The following is a 20971-nucleotide window of genomic DNA, read 5'->3' on the forward strand; positions in this document are numbered from 1 at the left end:
AGTCACGGGTGACGCAATTCGGCCAAGCAGACCCACGCGCCTTGCTGGGACCCACACAGATGGCAAGCTGCCAGGGGTCCAGCCTGGACCACCGCCCTCGGGGAATAGCAGGTCCCCATGAGACTCGGGGCAAAGGGTGAGAGGCAAGGGGCTCTCAGGGCCTAAGAAGAGGAGAGAGACACACACGGACAGAGAGACAGAGAGAGACAAATAGAGAGGGAGGAGAGAGAACTTGTAAAGACATACAGAGATTTTGCAAATACCCTGTCCTGGCTTCTGCCAGTGCTGATGTCATCTATGAACAGGGTGACTCCGCGCGCACTAAGGAGTCCCACGGGCTCCGATTTCACTAGCCTTTGCCAGATTGGCCCTTTCCCACGTGGTCTTTTTCTCTCCAGGACCCAGTGGAGAACATCACATTACAATTAAGGATAAAAATAGTTTCTAAATGATCATTTCTAAAAGTGACTGTGCACAGGGGGCTGGAGCGATAGCACAGCGGGTAGGGCATTTGCCTTGCATGCGGCCGACCCGGGTTCTAATCCCAGCATCCCATATGGTCCCCTGAGCACCGCCAGGAGTAATTCCTGAGTGCAGAGCCAGGAGTAACCCCTGTGCATCACCGGGTGTGACCCAAAAACCAAAAAATAAATAAATAAATAAAAGTGACTGTGCTTGGTCAGGAGTTTCCTGCGTGCAGAGCCCGAGAAACCCAAGGACAGCCCCCTCCCTTCCCTTCCCTCTGTTGCCCCTCTTGCAGTGCCTGGAGCCACACATGCACTCAGTTGTGGCATTCCTGCATTCGTTTGTGGTGCCGACCTGGGACAGTGTGTCACTCATTTGGTCTCAATGTAAACACACACACACACACACACACACACACACACACACACACACACACAACACCCCAGACAGCAGTGTTCAAACTCTTTTAGTTGCAGTGATTGGCCCCATGGGAGGGTGGTGTCACACTCTTCTGTTCTGGGGCTCCTATATGTGCTCTTGGGGTGGGTGCTCACCCCTGGCCTGGGTGGAAGGTGGGATTTTTGTTGGTTTTGTTCTCTGAGATGGCTCATCCCTGCTGCTCAGAGCAGACGTTCCTAAACCAAAACCTATGGAAAGGACCAATGAAAAGCATAGGAAGGAAGGAAGGAAGGAAGGAAGGAAGGAAGGAAGGAAGGAAGGAAGGAAGGAAGGAAGGAAGGAAGGAAGGAAGGAAGGAAGGAAGGGAGGGAGGGAGACAGGGAGGGGGGAGGGAGGGAGGGAGGGAGGGAGGGAGGATGGAAGGAAAAGAGCAATATGTAGATAAACCAAATTTTAAAGCTGAAAGCAGAGGAAATGGCTAAGTATCATCTTGAGCAATAAACTGAGAATTAAACAGTTATTATAATTTTTCAATCAATAAATAGTGATCATGTATGTCTATAGTCTTGGCACTTTTGCATGTTCAAAATCCACATGCTGGAGCTGGAGCAATAGCACAGCGGGGAGGGCATTTGCCTTGCATGCGGCTGACCTGGGTTTGATTCCCAGCATCCCATATGGTCCCCCCTAACACCACCAGGAGTAATTCCTGAGTGCATGAACCAGGGGTAACCCCTGTGCACTGCTGGGTGTGACCCAAAAAGAAAAAAAAAGTCCACATGCTGGTTCATCTCACTCTCATGCTAGATAGGTGTATGCAAATGAAGAAATCCAGGCATAGGAAAAAGGCACCTGCCAAGGTCCTGCAGCTACTGAAATGTAGAGTTAAAATTCAGACCAAACATCTCCACCAAACACAGATACGGTCATTCCAACAGCGTTTTCACACCCACGCTCACGGAGGCGCTTGGCACCGTCGACAGGACACAGAAACAGCCCAGGGGTCCAGCCACAACCGAGCAACTCTGAAAGTCGAGGCATATATCCGAGACGGGACTCACGGAGCTGGCTGTCTCGGGTGGAACTGGAGGGGATCATGTTAAGCTCCATGAGAGAGAAGGTCACCCCCAGATGACGCTGTCATCCGTGGGATAGGAACCCGAGTCAGTGAAAACATAGGCAAGGACTGAACAGTGGTCAAACCTGGACATTGGGATACAGAATCAGTTACCAATCGGGGTGCAGGGGTGTGGAGGGGAGAGACGGGAGAGATACCGACAGTGGTGGAGGCTGCTGGCCCATTGGTGGGGGTGAGGCAGGAGAGGGTTGATCTATCAACACCATCAATTTTAATACCATTATAACTTTCCAGACCATACGGAAAAAAAAAAATGGCAGGGCATACTTGCTCAGGATTCCTGGCTCTGTCCTGGTTGGCCTTGGGGAACCGTAGGGGGTACCAAGGGATCAAAACCCAGTCGGCCACGTGAAAGACAAATGCTCTACCTGCTGTTTTATTGCTCCGGTTTCTATCACTTCACTTGTCACTTGTAGACCCATTGATCTTTGATTTGCTCGAGCGGGCGTCAGTAACGTCTCCATTTGTCCCTGTCTCGAGCTAGTGCAGCCCAGTGATATCTGCTTGCTCCGGTTTCTATAAATAACAAAACAATAACTCCCTGTTGTAAAATCAAAAACAAAATCTCAAGTCAAAACAGCTGACTCTAGCGTCTGCAGCCCTAGTCACCAGGCCACACTTCCCCAGAGCCACTAAACCCATTACAGCCCTGTTCTGTGTGGACAATACTCATGTGAGGGATAGGACATCAGTAAAGGCACAAAAAAACACTGAAGAGGGGCTGGAGCAATAGCACAGCGGGTAGGGCGTCTGCCTTGCACGCGGCCGACCCGGGGTTCAATTCCCAGCATCCCATATGGTCCCCTGAGCACCGCCAGAAGTGATTCCTGAGTGCATTGCCAGGTGTGACCCAAAAAGCAAACAACAACAACAACAAAAAAACCACTGAAGAAGCTCGGCCGGCCTTCCTGTTGGATGTTTAATGAATGCCGTGGTGCGTAGCAATGAGAGAAGCAGCCAGGCTGGACGCCGCTGGGCGCCGCCACAGACACCTGCTCCAGGCTGACGTGAGTGGAAGAAGAGAGAACTGTGCCCGCTGCGACACTTGGAGGAGCCAACTTGCCCAGGGAGTGAGCAGGGGACACTGGGATGATCACAAGGCAAAGCTCCTGCCCTGCAGACCGGCGGCCTGAGGATTCTCTCCCCTTCCTTTACAAAGTGCAGTTCCCCGAGACCAGGGACCAGCTCAGGCTCCTACGCTGAGGGCAAACACTGACAAAGGCAGAGCTCAGTGATGTCAGCGTTGCACCTTATTGCGTGTGCCATGGAACAGACCTTTTCTCCCCGCCCCACGCCCCCCCAACCCGCTCCCGCCCATGAGAACAGAAGCCAGTGGCAGTGCTGAAGTCTAGTGAATGAGTGTGGGGGGAACCAGGGGTTGCCAGTGGTGCAGAGTCAGGGAAACGCAAAGAAGAGCGACTGAGTGTCCGTCCTGCAAAGCGTCCTACACAACAGGGCAAGAGTGTGCGGAGATGGTGGCGAATGCCTGAGCCATTGCTCCAGACACGGGGTCTCCCGGATGCTCTGGGGGCCCCCTCCCAGGGACCCCTTCTCTGTGCTTGAAAATAATAATAATAATAATACCTCTCCATATACACACATGGGTGTAAACAGAGTTTTCTCAAGAGACCGCAGCTGTGGGCAGCCTCTCGTGGTCTATAGATTTGCTTGGGAAAGTTACTCATTTTCACTGTTCTATTGATTTTTCCAACGGACTTTCCACTTGAGAGTGAGCCCTGACATGAAAATTCTTAACTGCAATGCCTAGCTTATGTGCCTTGTAAATATCGGGTGGATGTGTTGCTGGCTCGTCTTTTGCTAAAGTAGAGATTCTGGGGAAGTATATTCCAGCTCTGTGTCTGCTCCTCTCACGCCCAGGGTAGGGGGCCTATTTGTTTAACTCGCTTCATTTTTACTATATGATGAGGGGACAGGGTATTCTGGGATCCCAACCCAGGGCCTCACACAGGGAAGGCAAGTGTTTTACTGCTGAATTCCACCCCAGTTCTTGCCTCACTCATTTTACCCAGTGCCCAACATCTCCGTGCATGAGAGAGTAATTCAATAATCCAGCCGAGACAAGAGAAGGACACTTATTCCTAATAGGAACTTTAATTTTTGTCTAATAAGAATTCAATGATAAGCAAAGATACACATTGGCATCTTTTAAAATTTGTAAATTTGATTTTTTTTTTTTTTTTTTTTTTGCTTTTTGGGTCACACCTGGCGATGCACAGGGGTTACTCCTGGCTCTGCACTCAGGAATTACCCCTGGCGGTGCTCAGGGGACCATATGGGATGCTGGGATTCTAACCCGGGTTGGCCGCGTGCAAGGCAAACGCCCTACCCGCTGTGCTATCACTCCAGCCCCCTGTAAATTTGATTTTAAGGTGCTCAATAAAACACACCAACTGGTCTAACTCTTTACAACCTAACCTATTTTATTTATTTTTATTTTTATTTTTTATAGACTTTTTTTTTTCTTTATGGGTCACACCCGGCGATGCACAGGGGTTTCTCCTGGCTCTGCACTCAGGAATCACCCCTGGCGGTGCTCAGGGGACCATATGGGATGCTGGGAATCGAACCCAGGTCGGCCGCGTGCAAGGCAAATGCCCTCCCCGCTGTGCTATGGCTCCAGCCCCCCTAACCTATTTTATTAGTTAAGATAAACTAATAAAAAAATCACAGTTTGGGCAAATTCATAGATTTTGGTTTTTTATCATTGGATGCCAGTTCTTAGCCAAGGACCGTGACTTAGGTATGTGTCGGACAGCTCGGAAGGGTTCCAAGCCACTGTGCCTTCTCAGACACCTCCAAGGCACCTCTTCACTGTCACCCAACTGTGCTACAGTGTCCCAAACCAGGCCCATTAGATTGTCCCCTGAAACCTAACTCTCCCACCTCCCACGTCATTTCTGCATTGAGTAAAACCCCATTTTGGATCAGCTCTCTATTGATAAAAAAATAAAACTGTAAGGAGCTGAAGCAATAGCTCAGCGGTTAGGGTGTTCACCTTGCACACAGCTGACATGGGTTCGATCCCCGCCATCCTATATGGTCCCCCAGCAGTGCCAGGAGTGATCCCTAAGTGCAGAGCCAGGAGCAACCCCTGGTACCACCTGGGTATGCCCCACAAAAGTTAAAAAGGATGGGGCTGGAGTGACAGCACAGCGGGTACGGCGTTTGCCTTACCTGCAGTCGACCCAGGTTCGATTCCCAGCATCCCATATGGTCCCCCAGCACCGCCAGGAGTAATTCCTGAGTGTAGAGTGAGGAGTAACCCCTGTGCATTGCTGAGGTTGAAACAAAAAGCAAAAAAAAAATAATAATAAAAGAAAGATGAAGTTTGTTCCTCCATTCCACAAAAGTTCGTGGAGAGTGCCAGGCAAACAGGAAAGGCACACTGGCCCCTGCGCTGGGCCCCGGGACAGGGGTCTGCTCGGGCACAGGCTGGCGGGCCCTCTGTGTCCCTGAGCGACCTCTCCATGGTGGTGACGGGAGCAGAGATTCTGTCGGGGACACGCCAGGCCGTGAGGAGAGATGGGCTGGGGTGGGCAGTGCCCGTGTCTGGTCTTAGACCGCCCCCCTCCCCCTGTAGGGTCAGAGCCACCCCTCCTGGCCCTGCGCTCCTGGCCCTGCGCTCCATCTACTCATTCCAAACCCTCGTGGGAGGTTCATTCATTAAAAAAAAAAAAAAGTGTTGGGGAAACCTGGTCTCTGACACAGCATAGTTCCGCATTGTCATCTGTAGCCACCCTGTGATGGTCCCTGGTGGGGAGAGGGGGTGGCCCAAGGGCTGCGGCACCCCCTTGCATGTACAAGACCCGTGTTTGATCCCCAGCACTTCCTGGGATGACCCGGGGGCTCGCAGCATCGCAGGGCCTGACCATTGAACTGCCCAGCCAGCATCATGGGGGAGGAGTCCCTGTGGGAGGGAAGGGGGCCACACCCCCGGGCAGTCCAGTTTCCCTCCCCCTGCCATGATACCACTTTCTGCCTGACGCCCCATCTCCCTGCCTCTGTGGGGCCCACCATTTTGTTCTCACAGACTGGCTTTGTTTTTTGTTTTGTCCACTCGTTTGTTTTCTGTTTTCATCTCCCGCCAAGGCTGCCTCCTGCCCTCCACGTGCCCCGGGGTGTTGTGCAACCCCCAGAGGGGCAGCGCGCACCCAGGCTCTGGCCGGCCGGGACACCGCGGGGAGCAGCGGGCGGGCAGCGGCACCTCCGGGCCTCCCTCAGCTGCTGCGGTGCCCGGGCCTTGCTCACACACCTTCTCGCACCCCGCGCTTTCCAGAACTGCTCCGTGTCACGCCAGGCACCCCTGGGCCTCCTTTCTGGTCCTCTGGAAAGCAGAGGACACACAGCGCCCCAGACCTGGACACGCCATCACAGCCTGAGCCACAGAGAAGACGAAGCGCAGGACCCGTGGAAATACAAGAAGATCCCAATCTTTTTTTTTCCTCTTTCTCGATGTTTTGGGAGGTTGGGGGACTCACTCGGCGGTGCTCAGGGCTCACTCTTGGTTGTGCACTTAGAGGTCACTTCTGGCAGTGTTCAGGGGACCATATGGGGTGCCAAGCATCAAACCCGAGTGGGCTATTAGGTTAGAGACCTGTGCCCGACCCGCTGTGACATGGTTCCACTCACGACCCCTGTCTGTGGCCCAGCAGCTGCAGACCTGAGACCTGACTCGTGGCAGGTAATTTAGTCCGGGTCCAGGGATGTGGCTCGAAGGGCTGGAGCACGTGAGAGGCCCCGAGTTCAATCCCAAGACCACATGCCCCTCTCCCCCACATACACACACACACCCAGAAGTCCTGGTGACCCCAACACTGAGCCAAGGATCACTGGGACATCTCTGAGTCCCCCAGGACTGTGGGGAGGCCCCCAGAAGTAAAGGAAGAAAGTGATCCTGGAATCAGTCCCTCGGCCTGAGCTCTGACCTCCCGGGCCCCTGGTAGCCTTAGGAAGGGCGAGGGCTGGGCAGTTCCAGTTACGCCAATAGAGAAATCACAGCAGAAGGAGCCCCGGGTCCTGGGCCGGCTCTGCCCTTGGCGGCGTTCCCTTTTCCCGGGATAGGCAGGTGCTGGCGGATGACGGGGACGTTGATGCTGTGGCCCTTTGGCTGGAATCGCCAAGACCCCCTGGCCTGTCTCCACTCCACCAGGTGGCCCCGAAAGGCCTCCCTTCACCCGACACAGCACTTGCCCTGGACTTGGCTCAGCCCCGCCCTGCCAGGTGCTCTTCTCAGGTTGCTCAAGGGCCAACGCTTGGTGGCCACCTGCGTCTCCCCTTCCCTTTCCTCTGTGACTGCGGCAGTGCTGACGGGGGCCTGCACACGCGTGAACCGGCTGTGTGAGCACTCAGCTGGGATGCTTCCTGGGGGCCCATGTCTTGGGCGCAGTGTGGCTCCCCTAGGGCTGCAGAGCTGACTGGGGCAGAGTGATGCTCCCACACAGACTGGGGGCAGGATGGTGCTCCCCACAGACTGAGGGCAGGGTGATCTCCCATGGACTGGGGTAAGGGCAGTGCTCCCATAAGACTGGGGGCAGCGGGACTGGAGTAATAGCACAGCGGGTAGGGCGTTTGCCTTGTACGCGGCTGACCCGGGTTCGATTCCCAGCATCCCATATGGTCCCCTGAGCACCACCAGGGGTGATTCCTGAGTGCAGAGCCAGGAGTAACCCCTGTGCATCGCCAGGTGTGACCCAAAAGGAAAAAAAAAAAAGACTGGGGGCAGGATGGTGCTCCCACAGACTCGGGTGGGATAGTGCTCCCACACAGACTGGGGGCAGGATGGTGCTCCCCACAGACTGGGGGCAGGGTGATCTCCCACAGACTGGGGAAGGGTGGTGTTCCCACACAGACTGGGGGCAGGATGGTGCTCCCACAGACTCGGGTGGGATAGTGCTCCCACACAGACTGGGGGCAGGATGGTGCTCCCCACAGACTGGGGGCAGGGTGATCTCCCACAGACTGGGGCAGGGTGGGGCTCCCACAGACTGGAGTGAGATAGTGCTCCCACACAGACTGGGGGGAGGATGGTGCTCCCACACAGACTAGGGTCAGGGTGGGGCTCCCACAACCCCCTGCCAACCCCCAGGGTCGCACACCACGGCAGTGCTGGGGACACACCCAGGACACACCATGGACTCAAGCCTCACACCTGCAGGCAGCTGCTCTGGTGCTGACAGGGGTGGGGGTGTGGGGGGCCCACCAGTGCTCACAGGGGAGAGGCGGGTGACCTTTCATCTGAAGAAAGAGTCACCTCAAAGTGCAGGGCGGGCGACCATCAGCTCCTGCCCTGGGACACGGCGGGGGTTCCTGGGACACAGGATGATCATTAGACAGCGCCTGCCAACCGCGGTGATCGCTCTCTTTCCCTGCGGGAAGACCCGAGGCACAGGGGGCTCTGGCCTGGCCCCCCACTCTCTCCGCCTCCCAGTCCATCTGGCCCCACTGCGCTCTCAGCAATAGGCAAAGAGACCTTCACACCAGCCACTTCTGATGACTCCCCGGAACCCTGGCCCAGCCCTGCTGTAAGCGCCCCCCCACCCCTCCCCGCCCCCCCCCCCCCGGCCAGCAGACACGGTCGCCCCAGCAGACGTGCCACCGGGGGCTGCAACACAGAGGAAGGGTCTCCTGTCCCCGCCCCCGCCCGGTACAGGAGGCGGGAGGCGCCCCCCCGACAGACCCAACCCTGGGGGTGGCCGCCCCGTCTGCTCCTGCGCTCTCTTCCCAGGCCCAAAGGAAGGACTTAACACGTCCCCAAAGCTCCACGCGTCCTCCTCCGGGCGACCCACCTGGCTCTCGGGGAACCCTCAAACCCCCTCCCTCTGGACGCTCTTTGTGGTTCCTTCCACCCCACTCCCCATCACGCCCCGAGCGCTTCTTTCTCTGGGCCTCCCGCCGTGAGCACGGAGGGTCTGTGCCCCCCTGCGCTGCCCGACGGTGGCCTTGGACACAGCAAACGCTCCCGCAGACCGAACCCCGACAACGCTCGGCGTCTTTAGCCCTGTGGAGCAGCTCCAGTGGTGGAGGACCCCCGGACACAGACAGGCTTGGAGAACTTCCAAGCTCACTTTAGATGTCAGGACAAACTAGACTCACCTGGCCCAGGTCTTCAAAGAAAACTCCGGTAGCAGAGAGGCAGAGGAGGGTGCACTGCGGGGACCCAGCCTGGGCCTGTGCTGCCCCCTGCTGGCCGGGCTGGAGAGTTGGAATTCTGAGAGGGCGGACTCAGATCCCCTGTGGGCTGTACAACGGGGAGGGGGTTCCCCTTGATTCACGCCCCTGAAAGATGGTCTCCCTGATAGGGATGGCTGAGCGAAACCACTCGGAAGAGAATCGACAAAGAAAGGCTTCTGCCCCCAAACGGAATAGAGTGTTCGCCAATCCCCATAGAAAAGATTCTATTTCACGCTTGCATTCGGTCCCCCCCTTGGGAGGGAGGATAAATTCACAGATGGAACATTTATATGTTTGAAAATATTCTCACTTGAGAAAATAGAAAACTGCCAATTCAATATGCCCTAGTGGCCCCAAACACAATGCAGAGAAGCCATCTGCACTCCCATGTTCATTGCAGCACTGTTCACAATAGCCAGAATCTGGAAACAACCCAAGTGCCCAAGAACTGACGACAGGATAAAGAAACTATAATGTACCATGGAACTATATTGTACACAATGGGATGCTACACAACCGTTAGATAAACTAAAGTCATGAGATTTGCATACGCATGGATGGACATGGAGAGTATCATGCTGAATAAAATGACTCAGAGGGAGAGGGACAGACATAGAATAATCACACCCATTTGAGGGGTACAAAAAAAAGATAGTATGTGAATAATACCCAAAGAAAAAGCAAGGACAAGGAGGATTGGTCCGTGGTGGGAAGCTTGCCACAAAGGGGGACGGGAAAGGCAGTCAGGACAGAGAAGGGACCACTATGACAATGTGACAATGATAGAATGATAGTTGGAGGTGACTGCTTGGAAAAGAACTGGGTGCTGAAAGGAGGTAAAGGGATACGCATGATATCCTTTCAGTACCAGTATCACAAACCCCAGTGCCCAAAAGGAAAATGAGAGAGAGAGAGAGAGAGAGACAGAGACAGAGACAGAGACAGAGACAGAGACAGAGACAGAGACAGAGAGAGGTGTCTGCCATAGAGGCAGGCTGTGGGGACGGGCAGGAGGGAACTGGGGACATTGGTGGTAAGATATTGCAGTGGGTGCTGGAACACTGCATGACTGAAACCCAATCATGAACAACTCTGTAAATGTGTATCTCATGGTAATAAAAAAAAAATTCTTTTTAACCTGCCAGTTTCAGTGCAGAGAGAGCTTATGGAATTGGGGTACACAATAGGGTACACAATCGGGGTACACGCTTTGCTACGGGAGTCAGGGCTTCGCTCCCAACCCCCACCCCAATCTCACTGTACGCTCCTGAGCACCTCCTACTCGTTGATCACACACACACACACACCTGACAATTCACACACACACCTCCTACTCGTTGATCACACACACACACCTCCTACTTGTTGATCACACACACACACCTGACAATTCACACACACACACACCTCCTACTCGTTGATCACACACACACACCCCTGACAATTCACACACACACACACCGCTTCTACTTGTTGTTGATCACACACACACACCTGACAACTCACACACACACACCGCTTCTACTTGTTGTTGATCACACACACACACACACACACACACACACACACACCTCTGAAAATTCCTGGGGCTCCTCACAGTCAGGACCGTCCACGACTATTGCACGGGGCCAGACGCTGGCCCCGCGGGTGGCAGATGACCCGGCCAGGAGTGGCCGCGCAGTCCAGGACAGCAAGCCGGGTGCTGAGGAAGTTGAGCGCAGCCTGGCGGGGTCTCAGCTCAGACGGTCGGTCCCGCGGCGCCCCCTGCCGGCGCGCGCGCTCAGGTGCGTCCCAGGGCGGCGGCGGCGAGTGCGCGTGCGCGCAGGTGCCCGTCCCGCGCCGTCGGCCCCGCCCCGGCCACCTGCCCCGCAAACTTGGGGCGTGTGTCCTGCCCTCGACTCGCTTCCGGCCCGGGACGCGGAACCGGGCCATGGAGGGGCCGTCGAGGCCCTCTGAGTCGCGGGCCCGGCCGAGAGAGCGCGACCCGGGGCGGCCTCCCAGGGCCGACCGAGAGCGCCGGCCCGAGCGGCCGCGGGACGGAGCCGGGACGCGGCGCGGGGACAGGAGCCGGGACGGGCGTGGGAACGGACGTGGGGACAGGAGCGGAGACAGGAGAGGGGACGGCCGTGGGGACCGCAACGGGGACAGGAGAGGGGACGGCCGTGGGGACCGCAACGGGGACAGGAGGGGGGACAGCCGTGGGGACCGCAACGGGGACAGGAGTGTGGACGGGCGCAGGGACCGCAACGGGGACAGGAGTGTGGACGGGCGCAGGGACGGGCGCGGGGACCGCAACGGGGAAAAGCGCGGAGACAGGCGCGACTGGGACCGGGCGAAGGGCCGAGATCCCCTCTACGACGGGGCTGCGCCCGGGGAGCCTGGCGAGGGGGAGCAGCGAGCTGGAGGGAGACCCCGTCCCGGCCGGACGCGGGACGCACCTCCGAGGCCGCCCTGGGACGCCGCCCCGCCCCCCGGAGCCGCGCCTTGGGGACCCCCGGAGTCGCCGCCCGCCTGGAAGCAGAGTTACGGGTACCGCGGGCCAGAAAGGTGAGCGAGGGGAGCAGGGGGCGGCGAGGGGCCCAGAGGGGGGCCCAGGAGTGGAGCGGGGGCGCATGGGGGCACCACGGGGCGCGCGCACGGGGTGGGGGACGCGGCTGCCACTCCGGTGCCCCCCTGCCCCGCCCCCTACCCCTCCTGCCTTGGCGCGCTGAGCGGTGACCCGGGAGGGACGCGAAGCCTAGGGTCGCCCCGCTGCTGGACCCCAGCCCCTGTAGCCAAGCCGGATGCCCCGCCAGCAGCCCGCGCGTCGGGAAGGAGCTGGAGTGAGCTCGCCCGCCCCCCAGACGGGCTGATAGCGCGGGCCCAGCCAGCTGGGGGCTGCCCCACTCTCCATCCACCGCCCCCCTCTCACGGCGGAGACCGTGGCCCCTTGGTGGCCAGGGTCGTTCTGAGCTGCCCCTTCAGACCCCGCCTTTGCCCACGCCCCCACCGCAAGCTCTAGCAGGGTCACCGGAAGGGGCCAGCCAGGTTCCAAGCCCCGCGCCCTTCTGGGGGATTCCGTGGGCGGGAGGGGGAGGCGCTAGACCCCCACCCCACCCCTACAGAGACCCCCTTTCTCCCCAGCATGCGTGCAGTTCCACGGACGGGGCACGCCAGACGGGTCCCCTGGTGCACCTGCGCCTGGTCGCTAAGCCCCGCAGGTGCAGGGCGGCGGGACCTGGCGGCTCAGCCCCGCTGGCCCGTGCTGGTCCTGCCTTTATCTTTCCTTTATCTTTCCTTATCGAAACCCGCTGGCCCGCGGCCGCACTCTGACCCCGGCCGCACCCCAGGGGCCCCGGCCGAGCCGCCCTGTCACTGCAGGACCTGCCTCCCAGGACAGCGCTGGTCCAGGGTCCTTCTGCCCCCCCCAGTGGCCAGGGTCCCCGCCGCGGGCTTTGCTCGCTCCAGTCGAGGGTTCTCAGTAAAGGGCAGTTTACTTCCGTGTTTCCCTCCGGGTTAGGAGCCTTCACGTGATGGACAGGCGAGAGGGCGGGGACTGGATCGGCCAGGAAGGGCCCGAGGCAACGGCCAGTGCAGTGAGAGCCGAGGGGGCCCAGCGGGGGGCTCCGGAAGTCCCGGGCCACCGCAGTGTAAAGCGCGGCTTGCGGAAAGGAATCCGGAGGGGGAAGCCTGGGAGCGCTGCGCTGAGAATAGACTCCACCAGCCGAGGGGGGTGGTTGGGGCCGCTGCTGCTCTGGCGCTCCCGGCTCTTGGGGCGAAGGGTCTTTCTTTGGGGGGCCAGGAGGAAGGGAAATTAGTTACCTTGGCTGGTTCTGTGGGCCGTGCCAAGTGATAGTTTAGATTTTATTCGCATGTAGAGTCTTTGGATTTCAAACCCAAACCACAAACGCTTGGGGCGGGAGAGAGTCCCGGGATTAAGCTGCTGGCTTTGCACGCTGCATCCCTGGCACCGCGTGTCCTCCCTGAGCCCACCAAAAATGATCTCTAAGCCGGGAGTCAGCCCTGAGCACCACCAGGTGTGGCCCCAAACCACCTCCCCCACAAAAGATCTATGTGTGACATCTTAGAAGTTGTTTCCCAAAGTGAGACAGTGTCAGTGTGTGGGGACACTGGAACAATCCCCGGGGTCCTAGTAAGTAGCCTTGGGTGCAACTGGGGGTCACTTTCTCTTTGTTTCCCTTAAAGAAGGCAGGGTTTCTTCTCGCTGAGGGTTTGTTTTTCTTTTTCTTTTTTTCTTTTTGTTTTTCTGAAAAGGGGCCAAGTAAGTTTGGGTAATAAGGAAGAGAATGCCATTGGGGGGCGGGGGCGTGCCTTGGGGTCTGAGGGCTGACCGCCCCTGCCTCCCCCTGCAAAGGCTTCTCCTCACCCCTACTTCACTCATTCCTGCCGCCCTGAAGGCAGCCGGGCGAGAGGCAGCAGCAGCAGCCAGCGCACCCAAGGGCCCTCATCTGGGTGCCCTGGGGGTGGTTTGGCGGAGAGCTCTGAGCGTGAGATGCTGCAGGCCCCATCACTCCCCTGTGGTCACTCACCGTCCAGCCCCGCGCAGAGCAGCCCCTGATGGCCGTGTATGTGTTTATTGCAGTGAGTTCGCTGCAGAGAGCTACCTGCCCCCATACCCCGGGCCTGGACGAGAGGACGTGGACTATTACCAGTCGGAGGCCCGGGGCCTCCTGGATTGCCACAAATGCCGCTACCTGTGCACGGGGAGAGGTGAGCTGGCGCCTCGGGCTCTGGGCTTCGTAAGAGGGAAGGGCCTGGGGGGAGGGGCACCGGGCTGGGGGATCTTTGGGGCTTCCACCACTTTTATTTCCCCACCTACGTGGGCACCTTTTCTTTCTTTTTTTTTTTTGTGGGGGGTGTGGGCATGCCTGGCAGTGCTCAGAGTTTCCGTCTGGCTCTGTGCTCGGGGGTCACTCCTGGCCGTGCCAGATGCACGGATCATGCATGATTCCAGGAACCGTCAAAGCCAGACTGGCCGCGGAGAAAGCAAGCGCCCTACCCAGTCTACGATCTCTCATTTTCCTTTTTAAAGAAAATGGGACCTGAAAAGGTGGCAAATATCAGGAATGTTTTTGGTGGGGCGGGCACAGCCAGCGTGTTCAGGGGCTGCTCCTGGCTCTGTGCTCAGGAGTGACCCCGGCTGTGCTGGAGGGACCCCGGGTGGCGCTGGATTTGACAGGAGTCAGCCGCCTGGGACGGAGCGCCTCCACCCCGGGATGATCTCTCCAGCCCTGCAAGTCTGGAAGATGCGGCCACATTTCCTGTGGGTCTCCAGGCCCTGGAGCGACCAGGGAGTGGCGGGGTGTGCGGCAACACTCAGTGTCCTGACCAGCCACGGACTGTCACTATGGAGGGTCGGGTCCCAGGGAAGGTGCCCGCAGGCCAGCACCTCCACGGCTGGCGACAGACGCCCACGCCTGCTTGTCTGCTTTTCCGTTTGGGGAGAATGTTCTGAAAGAAAGAAAGAAGGTTCGCGTTAAGACCTGGTTCTGGGCCTAGAGCGTTCACCTTGCGCGCGGCTGACCCGGGTTCAGTGCTCCGAGCCCTGTTTGATTCCCCGAGCTCTGCCAGGAGTGACCCCTGAGCGCAGAGCCAGGAGTAAGCTCTGAGCACTGCGGGGGGTGCCATCCCCCAGAAAAAAAAAAAAACATCCGAAGTGTGGGCAGCAGCGGGCACTTCCTCCTGTGGCTTCCAGAGCCGCCCTCGTGCCTCGTCAGCAATGAGGAAAATCTTGTCTCTCAGGGTGAGTCCCTGTGACTCACGGGGCTGGTGAGAGAGTTCCCTCAGCTGTGTAATTCGAGGGGGAAAGTTCTGGGCCCGAGGGAGTGAGATCAGGGCCTTTTGCTGGGCGGTTCCAGCCATGTATGAGTATGGGATTACACTGAGTTCCACGGCCCGGCAGGAAGAACCCTCCCTCTCGGGCCAGGGAGAGTGTCATGTCGGACCCCGGTTTCATCTCCAGCACCTCATGCCCACATCCCGCCCCCCACAGCATCTCTGGGTTTGATGCTGGACACCCCCAAGCATCACTGGAGTGATCTGGGTGGTCATTGGCAGCACAGGGCCCCAGCACTGCTGGTAGGCTCTCCACCCCTCACCCCTGCCCCCCCAAAGAAATAAAATCCTCACTTCTCCGGAGCTTTAGCAGCTTCTGGCTTGGGGCCCAGAGGTTGGGCTGTGGCTAACCGCTGAGGGGCACCCCGAGCCCCACATGAAAACGCGTCCGGTCACCGTCTCAGGTAGGAAGTGTGCACCCAGATATAAGGAGGGGAGCCTGAGACGCTTACCCTGTCTCAGGTGCAGCCGGGACCCTTCCTGCCAGCAGTGAGCCCCTGCAGTGTGGACTGTCCCGGGGAGGAGGGAGAAGTTCCGGGCAGAGCAAGTGACCAAGCAGCGGCCCTCAGTAGGTGCCTTTCCAGCTCACCTCCCTTGGGGCACATTTGGGGTGCTGCCCTGCGGGCCCCTAGTGCTCGAACCTTGATTCTGTGCCCTCAGTTTCAGGCTTCCCGGAGAGGTGAATTTTGAATTTTTTTTTACCCCCTCACCCCATTCCCAAGAAACTGTGTGCAGGACTTGTCTCTCGGACCCTGGCCATGCCACTGACCTGGGGTCATGTTGAACGGGATCTGGGGGGCGGAGCAGCAGTGGGGTTCCGCTCCCCGCTAACACTTGCAGTTCCCCCTGAAAGGATGAATTCACAGCTCTAGTCGGAGCTTGGGGTGGGGCCGACGCCCGGTGTCCACGCCTGGACACACTGGAATTCTGGACGGACCCCGGAAAGATGCACCGGAAATGCGTGGCTGCTGCTGGGGGCAGGGGTGGGCTGACTCGGAAATCTCCCTCGTGCAGATGGGGGGAGCCAGGGGGGAGGTCCTGGGCGTTTTCAGGCCCGGGGGTGCTGGGGCTCCCCAGAGGCATAGGGCTGAACCTTTATTTGGTCATTGTTCATCTGGGGCCACACTTGGCCGTGCTCAGGACAAAGCTCAGGCTTTGTGCTCAGAGGGACCATGTGGGGTGCTGGGGACCAAACCTGGATGGCGTGCAAGGCAGGTGCCCCCGGCTGTGCTCACTCTCCAGAACAGACACCCCGACGCTGCCCCCGGCCCCGGGCTCTCCGAAAGCTGGAGCAGGACAGAGGCTTCCGCGGGTGATTTGGGCACAGCCAAGTGCGAAGCGCCAGTTTCACGTGTTAAATGTCAAAGCGTGTTTGGCCCAGGCGGGGCATCCTGCCCTAGAGCCCCTGGGGCTCACGTGAGTGTTCCCAGCGTGCCATCCGCGAGGTAGGAGGCTTCTGTCTGCCGCAAAAGAAAGAATGCTCACTGTAGGGAACGCGACCCTGCCGTGCTCAGGGTCGCTCCTGCTGGAGCCCCGGCGTGCTCGAGGCAGGGAAGCCGGCGGGGGTCCCCTGCAGCCCAGCACTTACACCTCGTGCCGTCTTTCCAGCACATCTGTTTGCTGGGGGGCTACAGCAGTGCTTGGAGAACCGTTTGCGTTTTCATGTTTTTCTTTCTTTTAGTTATTTACTCAGTCTTGTTGCAGACGCCATTCGTGAAGTGAATGAGTCAGCTTTCAGCTTGCAGACAGCAAAGTAGATTCCCCTGCATTCCCTCTTCCAGGTAGTCTAAAAATAACGAGAGAGAGAGAGAAAGAGAGAGAGAGAGAGAGAGAGAGAGAGAGAGAGAGAGAGAGAGAGAGAGAGAAGGAAGGAAGGAGGGAGGGAGGGAGAGAGGGAGGAAAGGAAGGAAGGAAAGAAGGAAGAAGGAAGGAAGGAAGGAAAGAAGGAAGAAGGAAGGAAGGAAGGAAGGAAGGAAGGAAGGAAGGAAGGAAGGAAGGAAGGAAGGAAGGAAGGAAGGAAGGAAGGAAGGAAGGAAGGAAGGAGGGAAGGAAGGAGGGAAGGAAGGAAGAGAAACCAAGTTCATGACATGAAAAAGTGACAAGTGTCTGCTGTCAGCCTGGCGCGTTGCCTTTCTTCTAAGGATGATAAACCAATTATTTCCAGAATTTATAAGTAATGTAATTGTTGTTGGGGAGAGGGAGTTAAGTAATACTTATATTTATAATAGACCTTTCTAGAATAGCTATTCTTCAAAAATACCAAGATTCCCGCCCCCCCGCCCCCCTCCAGTTCTCTTAACTGGGGCATGGCGGTTCGTAGTAGCTCCGCATCTTTGCTTTATGCCTGCGCTGCTGCGTCACCTCCTCCTGCAGTGTCAGGGACCCTCTGCTGCTGCCCAAGGCCCCTTCTCCCCTCCACTGCCCCCCTGGCTGCCTCAGGGGCGGTACCCACCGGGGACCGTCTCTGCTCTGGCTGTTTCTCGCACCGCGGATGAGCAGGGCCTCTGGTATTTGTCTTTTTCTCCCCGACTCCGGAAAGATTTCATCTTTTCTCAGAGCCAAGTAGCGTTCCCCGGGCCCCCTAGACACCCACCGCCGGCGCTGTCCCTGCTTCTCTGCGCCCAGGCACTCGGTCGTTTCCAGATCTCGGCTGTTGGGACTAGTGCGTGGTGACTGTGGGAGTATATGTGTCCCTGCAGATGACTGTTTTACTGTCCTTGGGGTAGGTGCCAGGAGGGAAACTCAGGCTCATATGGAAACTCATGGCCTCTTTTTTTTTTTTTTTTTGAGAAGTCTCCACACCTTTCTCTCTCTCTCTCTCTCTCTCTCTCTCTCTCTCTCTCTCTCTCTCTCTCTCTCTCTCTCTCTCTCTCTCTCTCTTCTGTCTCTCTCTGTCTCTCTGTCTCTTTCTCTCTTTGTCTCTCTGTCTCTCTGTCTCTCTCTCTCGTAAATGAACAATAGTAGAAACTATGCATATGCAGTGGGAAAGTTCAGATTGAAAATAAAAAGTAGGGTCCAGAGTGATAGCACAGCAGGTAGGGCGTCTGCCTTGCACGCGGCTGACCTGGGTTCGATCCCCGGCATCCCATACGGTCCCCCAAGCACCGCCAGGAGTAATTCCTGAGTGCAAAGCCAGGAGTAACCCCTGAGCATCGCTGGGTGTGACCCAAAAAGCAAAAAAAAAAAAAAAAAGAAAAGAAAAAGTAGCAAGGGTTTACTTTTACCTGGTTGGACTTTAATTTTATGTGTTTATATTCTAACTTCTTTTTTACAGTAAATATGTGTCGTGTTTGTATTTAAAGAAAATAGTAAACAGTAGTGCCACTTGCATTTGGGGAGACTCAGGGCGTCGGGGTTGTAGTGGAGGGGACTTCATTAGAAATGGAGCACGTGAGCCTGAGGAGCGAACACCGGGTCCGAGCATGAGTCTCGTCTCTCCAAAGGGGGGGCGGAGAGAAAGGGGGAGAGAGGGAGAGAGATGTGGGGGAGTAGAGAGAGGGAGGGGGGAAGAGGCAGGGAGAGAGGGGGAGGGGAGGGGAAGGGGGGGCCTGGGGAGAGAGAGAGAGCGCGCACTTGCCTTGCATGCGGCTGACCCGGGTTTGTCCCCTGCGCCCCATACGGCTCCGTCCCTCCCAGGAGTGATCCCTGAACAGAGCCAGGAGTAACCCCTTGAGCACTACTGGGTGTGGCCCGAAAACAAAACCGGAAGAGGGGCTGGTTTTCAGTCTGCTGACACTGTGCAGGGTTTTGAACCCTGGCCCAGCCCCTGGTTATTGCTGCCCATCTGTGGGTGGACACGGTGCCCAGGCACGAGGAGGCCGCAGCGCCTTACCCGGTGCTGAGCAGGGGCACCGCACCAACGCGGGCACGAGACCCCAGCAGGGCAAGGCCCCTGCAGGCGGAAAGCGGGTCAGTGCAAAGGCAAAGCCTTCTGGGTGCGGGTCTACACTGCCGGCGGCGGCGGGCAGTGCCGTGGGGAGCTGCGGCTCCTTCCTGCCATGGACAGACCGGCCCCCGCCCTGCAGGACCCCAGGGACAGCGGCCGCGCCCAGATCGGCTCCTTCGAGGAAGCAAAGTGAGACCCCAAAACCTGCCCACTGCATCTAGGCACCGGCCACCCTGGGGTGTTGGTTTTGGTCATCAGTGTTTGGGGGCCACACCCAGTGGGGCTCAGGGGACCCCACCTCCCGTGACTCGCCCTCCCGTGCCCCGAATCGGGGGGGCCCGGGAGCGGAATCTTCTACCTCCCACACCCTGAGCCATATTTATTTATTTGTTTATTTATTGATTTATTATTTTATTTTATTTTTGGGTCACACCCAGCCTGCTCAGGGCTTCCTCGTGACTCTGCACTGAGGGATTACTCCTGCTTGGGAGAACCTCATGGGATGCCGAGGGTTGAACCCGGGTCAGCCGTGTGCATGCAAGGCAGATGCCCTCCCCGCTGTACTATCTCTTCGGTCCACCCTGAGCCACTTTCCAGGCGCGACTCGCCTGCTTCTCCCGGGTTCCCCTTGGGGAGAGGTAGGGGCCCCTCCTCTGCCAGGCTAGACGTAGCCACGGTGCTCCCCTGAGAGGACTCGGGGCGTCCTGCCTCCGCCACTCAGCACCCTGGCCGCCCCCCACAATCAGCCACTGACTGTGCCGTTCCGGGATTGCGCCTTCCCGTCCCACGCCTGGACGGGACACTTGGGCCAGGTCCCCCAGCACCGTCCCTGCCCCTCAGCGGCGCCCGCTTCTCTTGCAGCCTGCTGCCAGATGCTGGAGGCGCTCCTCAACCTGCTGATCCTGGCCTGCAGCTCCATGTCCTACAGCTCCACGGGGGGCTACACGGGCATCACCAGCCTGGGGGGCATCTTCTACTACCAGTACGGAGGCGCCTACAGTGGGTTCGAGGGGGCTGACGGGGAGAAGGCGCAGCAGCTGGACGTGCAGTTCTACCAGCTGAAGCTGCCCACGGTCATTGCGGCCATGGGCTTCAGCGGGGCCCTCATGGCCTGGGGCTGCCTCCTCCTCCTCCTGGGCGTCCTCCGGGTGCCGTGGCACTGCCCCCTGTGGCTGGTGGCGGAGGGCTTGCTGGACGCGCTGGTGGCCGGGGCCTACGTGCCCGCCATGTACTGTTTCTTCCAGCGCCTCTCGGCCGCCTACGCCTCGCCCGTGTGCCAGGAGAGGGAGGCCCTGTACCAGAGCAAAGGCTACAGCGGCTTCACCTGCACCTTCCACGCCGGAGACATCGGGGCGGGCGTCTTCGCTGCCCTGGCCATGGGGTTCTTTATTCTGGGGGCAGTGCTGGCCTTCAAGGGCTACCGAAAGGTCAGGTCACTGAAGGAGAAGCCAGCACATGTGTTGATGTTTTAGAAGCGCTGCAGGGGCCTGAGGGAGAGCACGGAGCGGGGAGGGCCTTAGGCGCTTGCTTTGCACACGGCCAACCCAGGGGTGACGCCCTGTGCTGGGAGCGACCCCTGAGCGCCCATAGGGTGGGGCCCCCTCGGGGAGTTTGAGCATTCTGCCCACCCTGGTGTGGCTCGGAGGTTGGGCAAGCCAAGTCCCTCAGCTCAACCGCCAGCGTGGAAAAAGAAAAAAAAAAATCAACCCCAAAACCGTTCTGCTGAATGTCGATGCTGGGAGCAGCTTCTCGGCGGCTCTTCCTTTCGCCGTGGAACTCGTCCGTGGGGGAAGCCCGTGTGGGTGAGGCTCAGCCAAACGAGACCGAAACCTGCAGCCCCAGATACACTCGGGCTGCCTGTCCTCTGCGGGGTGGGCACCCCAGGGCTGGAGGCAACGTCTATAAGATTCAAGCTGGAGGGAGGCGGGGGTGGAGGCCAAGGAGATCAGATTAACTCACTGGTTGCAAAGAAGCCATTCTCCTCGCCCCATCCAGGGGCCCCGAAGCTCAATAAGTGTTTTGTACCTCTTGTAAATGTACCATTGTCAGAAGAATTC

At 58.1% G+C, this 20971-nt stretch overlaps 1 protein-coding gene across 1 annotated transcript; it reads left to right on the forward strand.

Moving 5' to 3' along the window:
• The first annotated feature begins 11123 nt into the window (after positions 1-11123).
• Positions 11124-20386, forward strand: MARVELD3 (MARVEL domain containing 3). Its single transcript, XM_004600885.3, has 3 exons — positions 11124-11740; positions 13776-13903; positions 19776-20386. Exons 1-3 carry the CDS (start codon positions 11124-11126, stop codon positions 20384-20386), a joined length of 1356 nt encoding a protein of 451 aa, XP_004600942.2.
• The last annotated feature ends 585 nt before the right edge of the window (positions 20387-20971 follow it).

Source organism: Sorex araneus, chromosome 8 (assembly GCF_027595985.1).
Source record: "Sorex araneus isolate mSorAra2 chromosome 8, mSorAra2.pri, whole genome shotgun sequence".
NCBI classification, from domain to species: Eukaryota; Metazoa; Chordata; class Mammalia; order Eulipotyphla; family Soricidae; genus Sorex; species Sorex araneus.

Coding starts and splice junctions, on each gene's coding strand:
- MARVELD3 (XM_004600885.3), top strand. CDS start 11,124: ATGGAGGGGCCGTCGAGGCCCTCTGAGTCGCGGGCCCGGCCGAGAGAG. Junction 11,741..13,775: donor GGGTACCGCGGGCCAGAAAG/GTGAGCGAGGGG, acceptor TGTTTATTGCAG/TGAGTTCGCTGCAGAGAGCT. Junction 13,904..19,775: donor CTACCTGTGCACGGGGAGAG/GTGAGCTGGCGC, acceptor CTTCTCTTGCAG/CCTGCTGCCAGATGCTGGAG.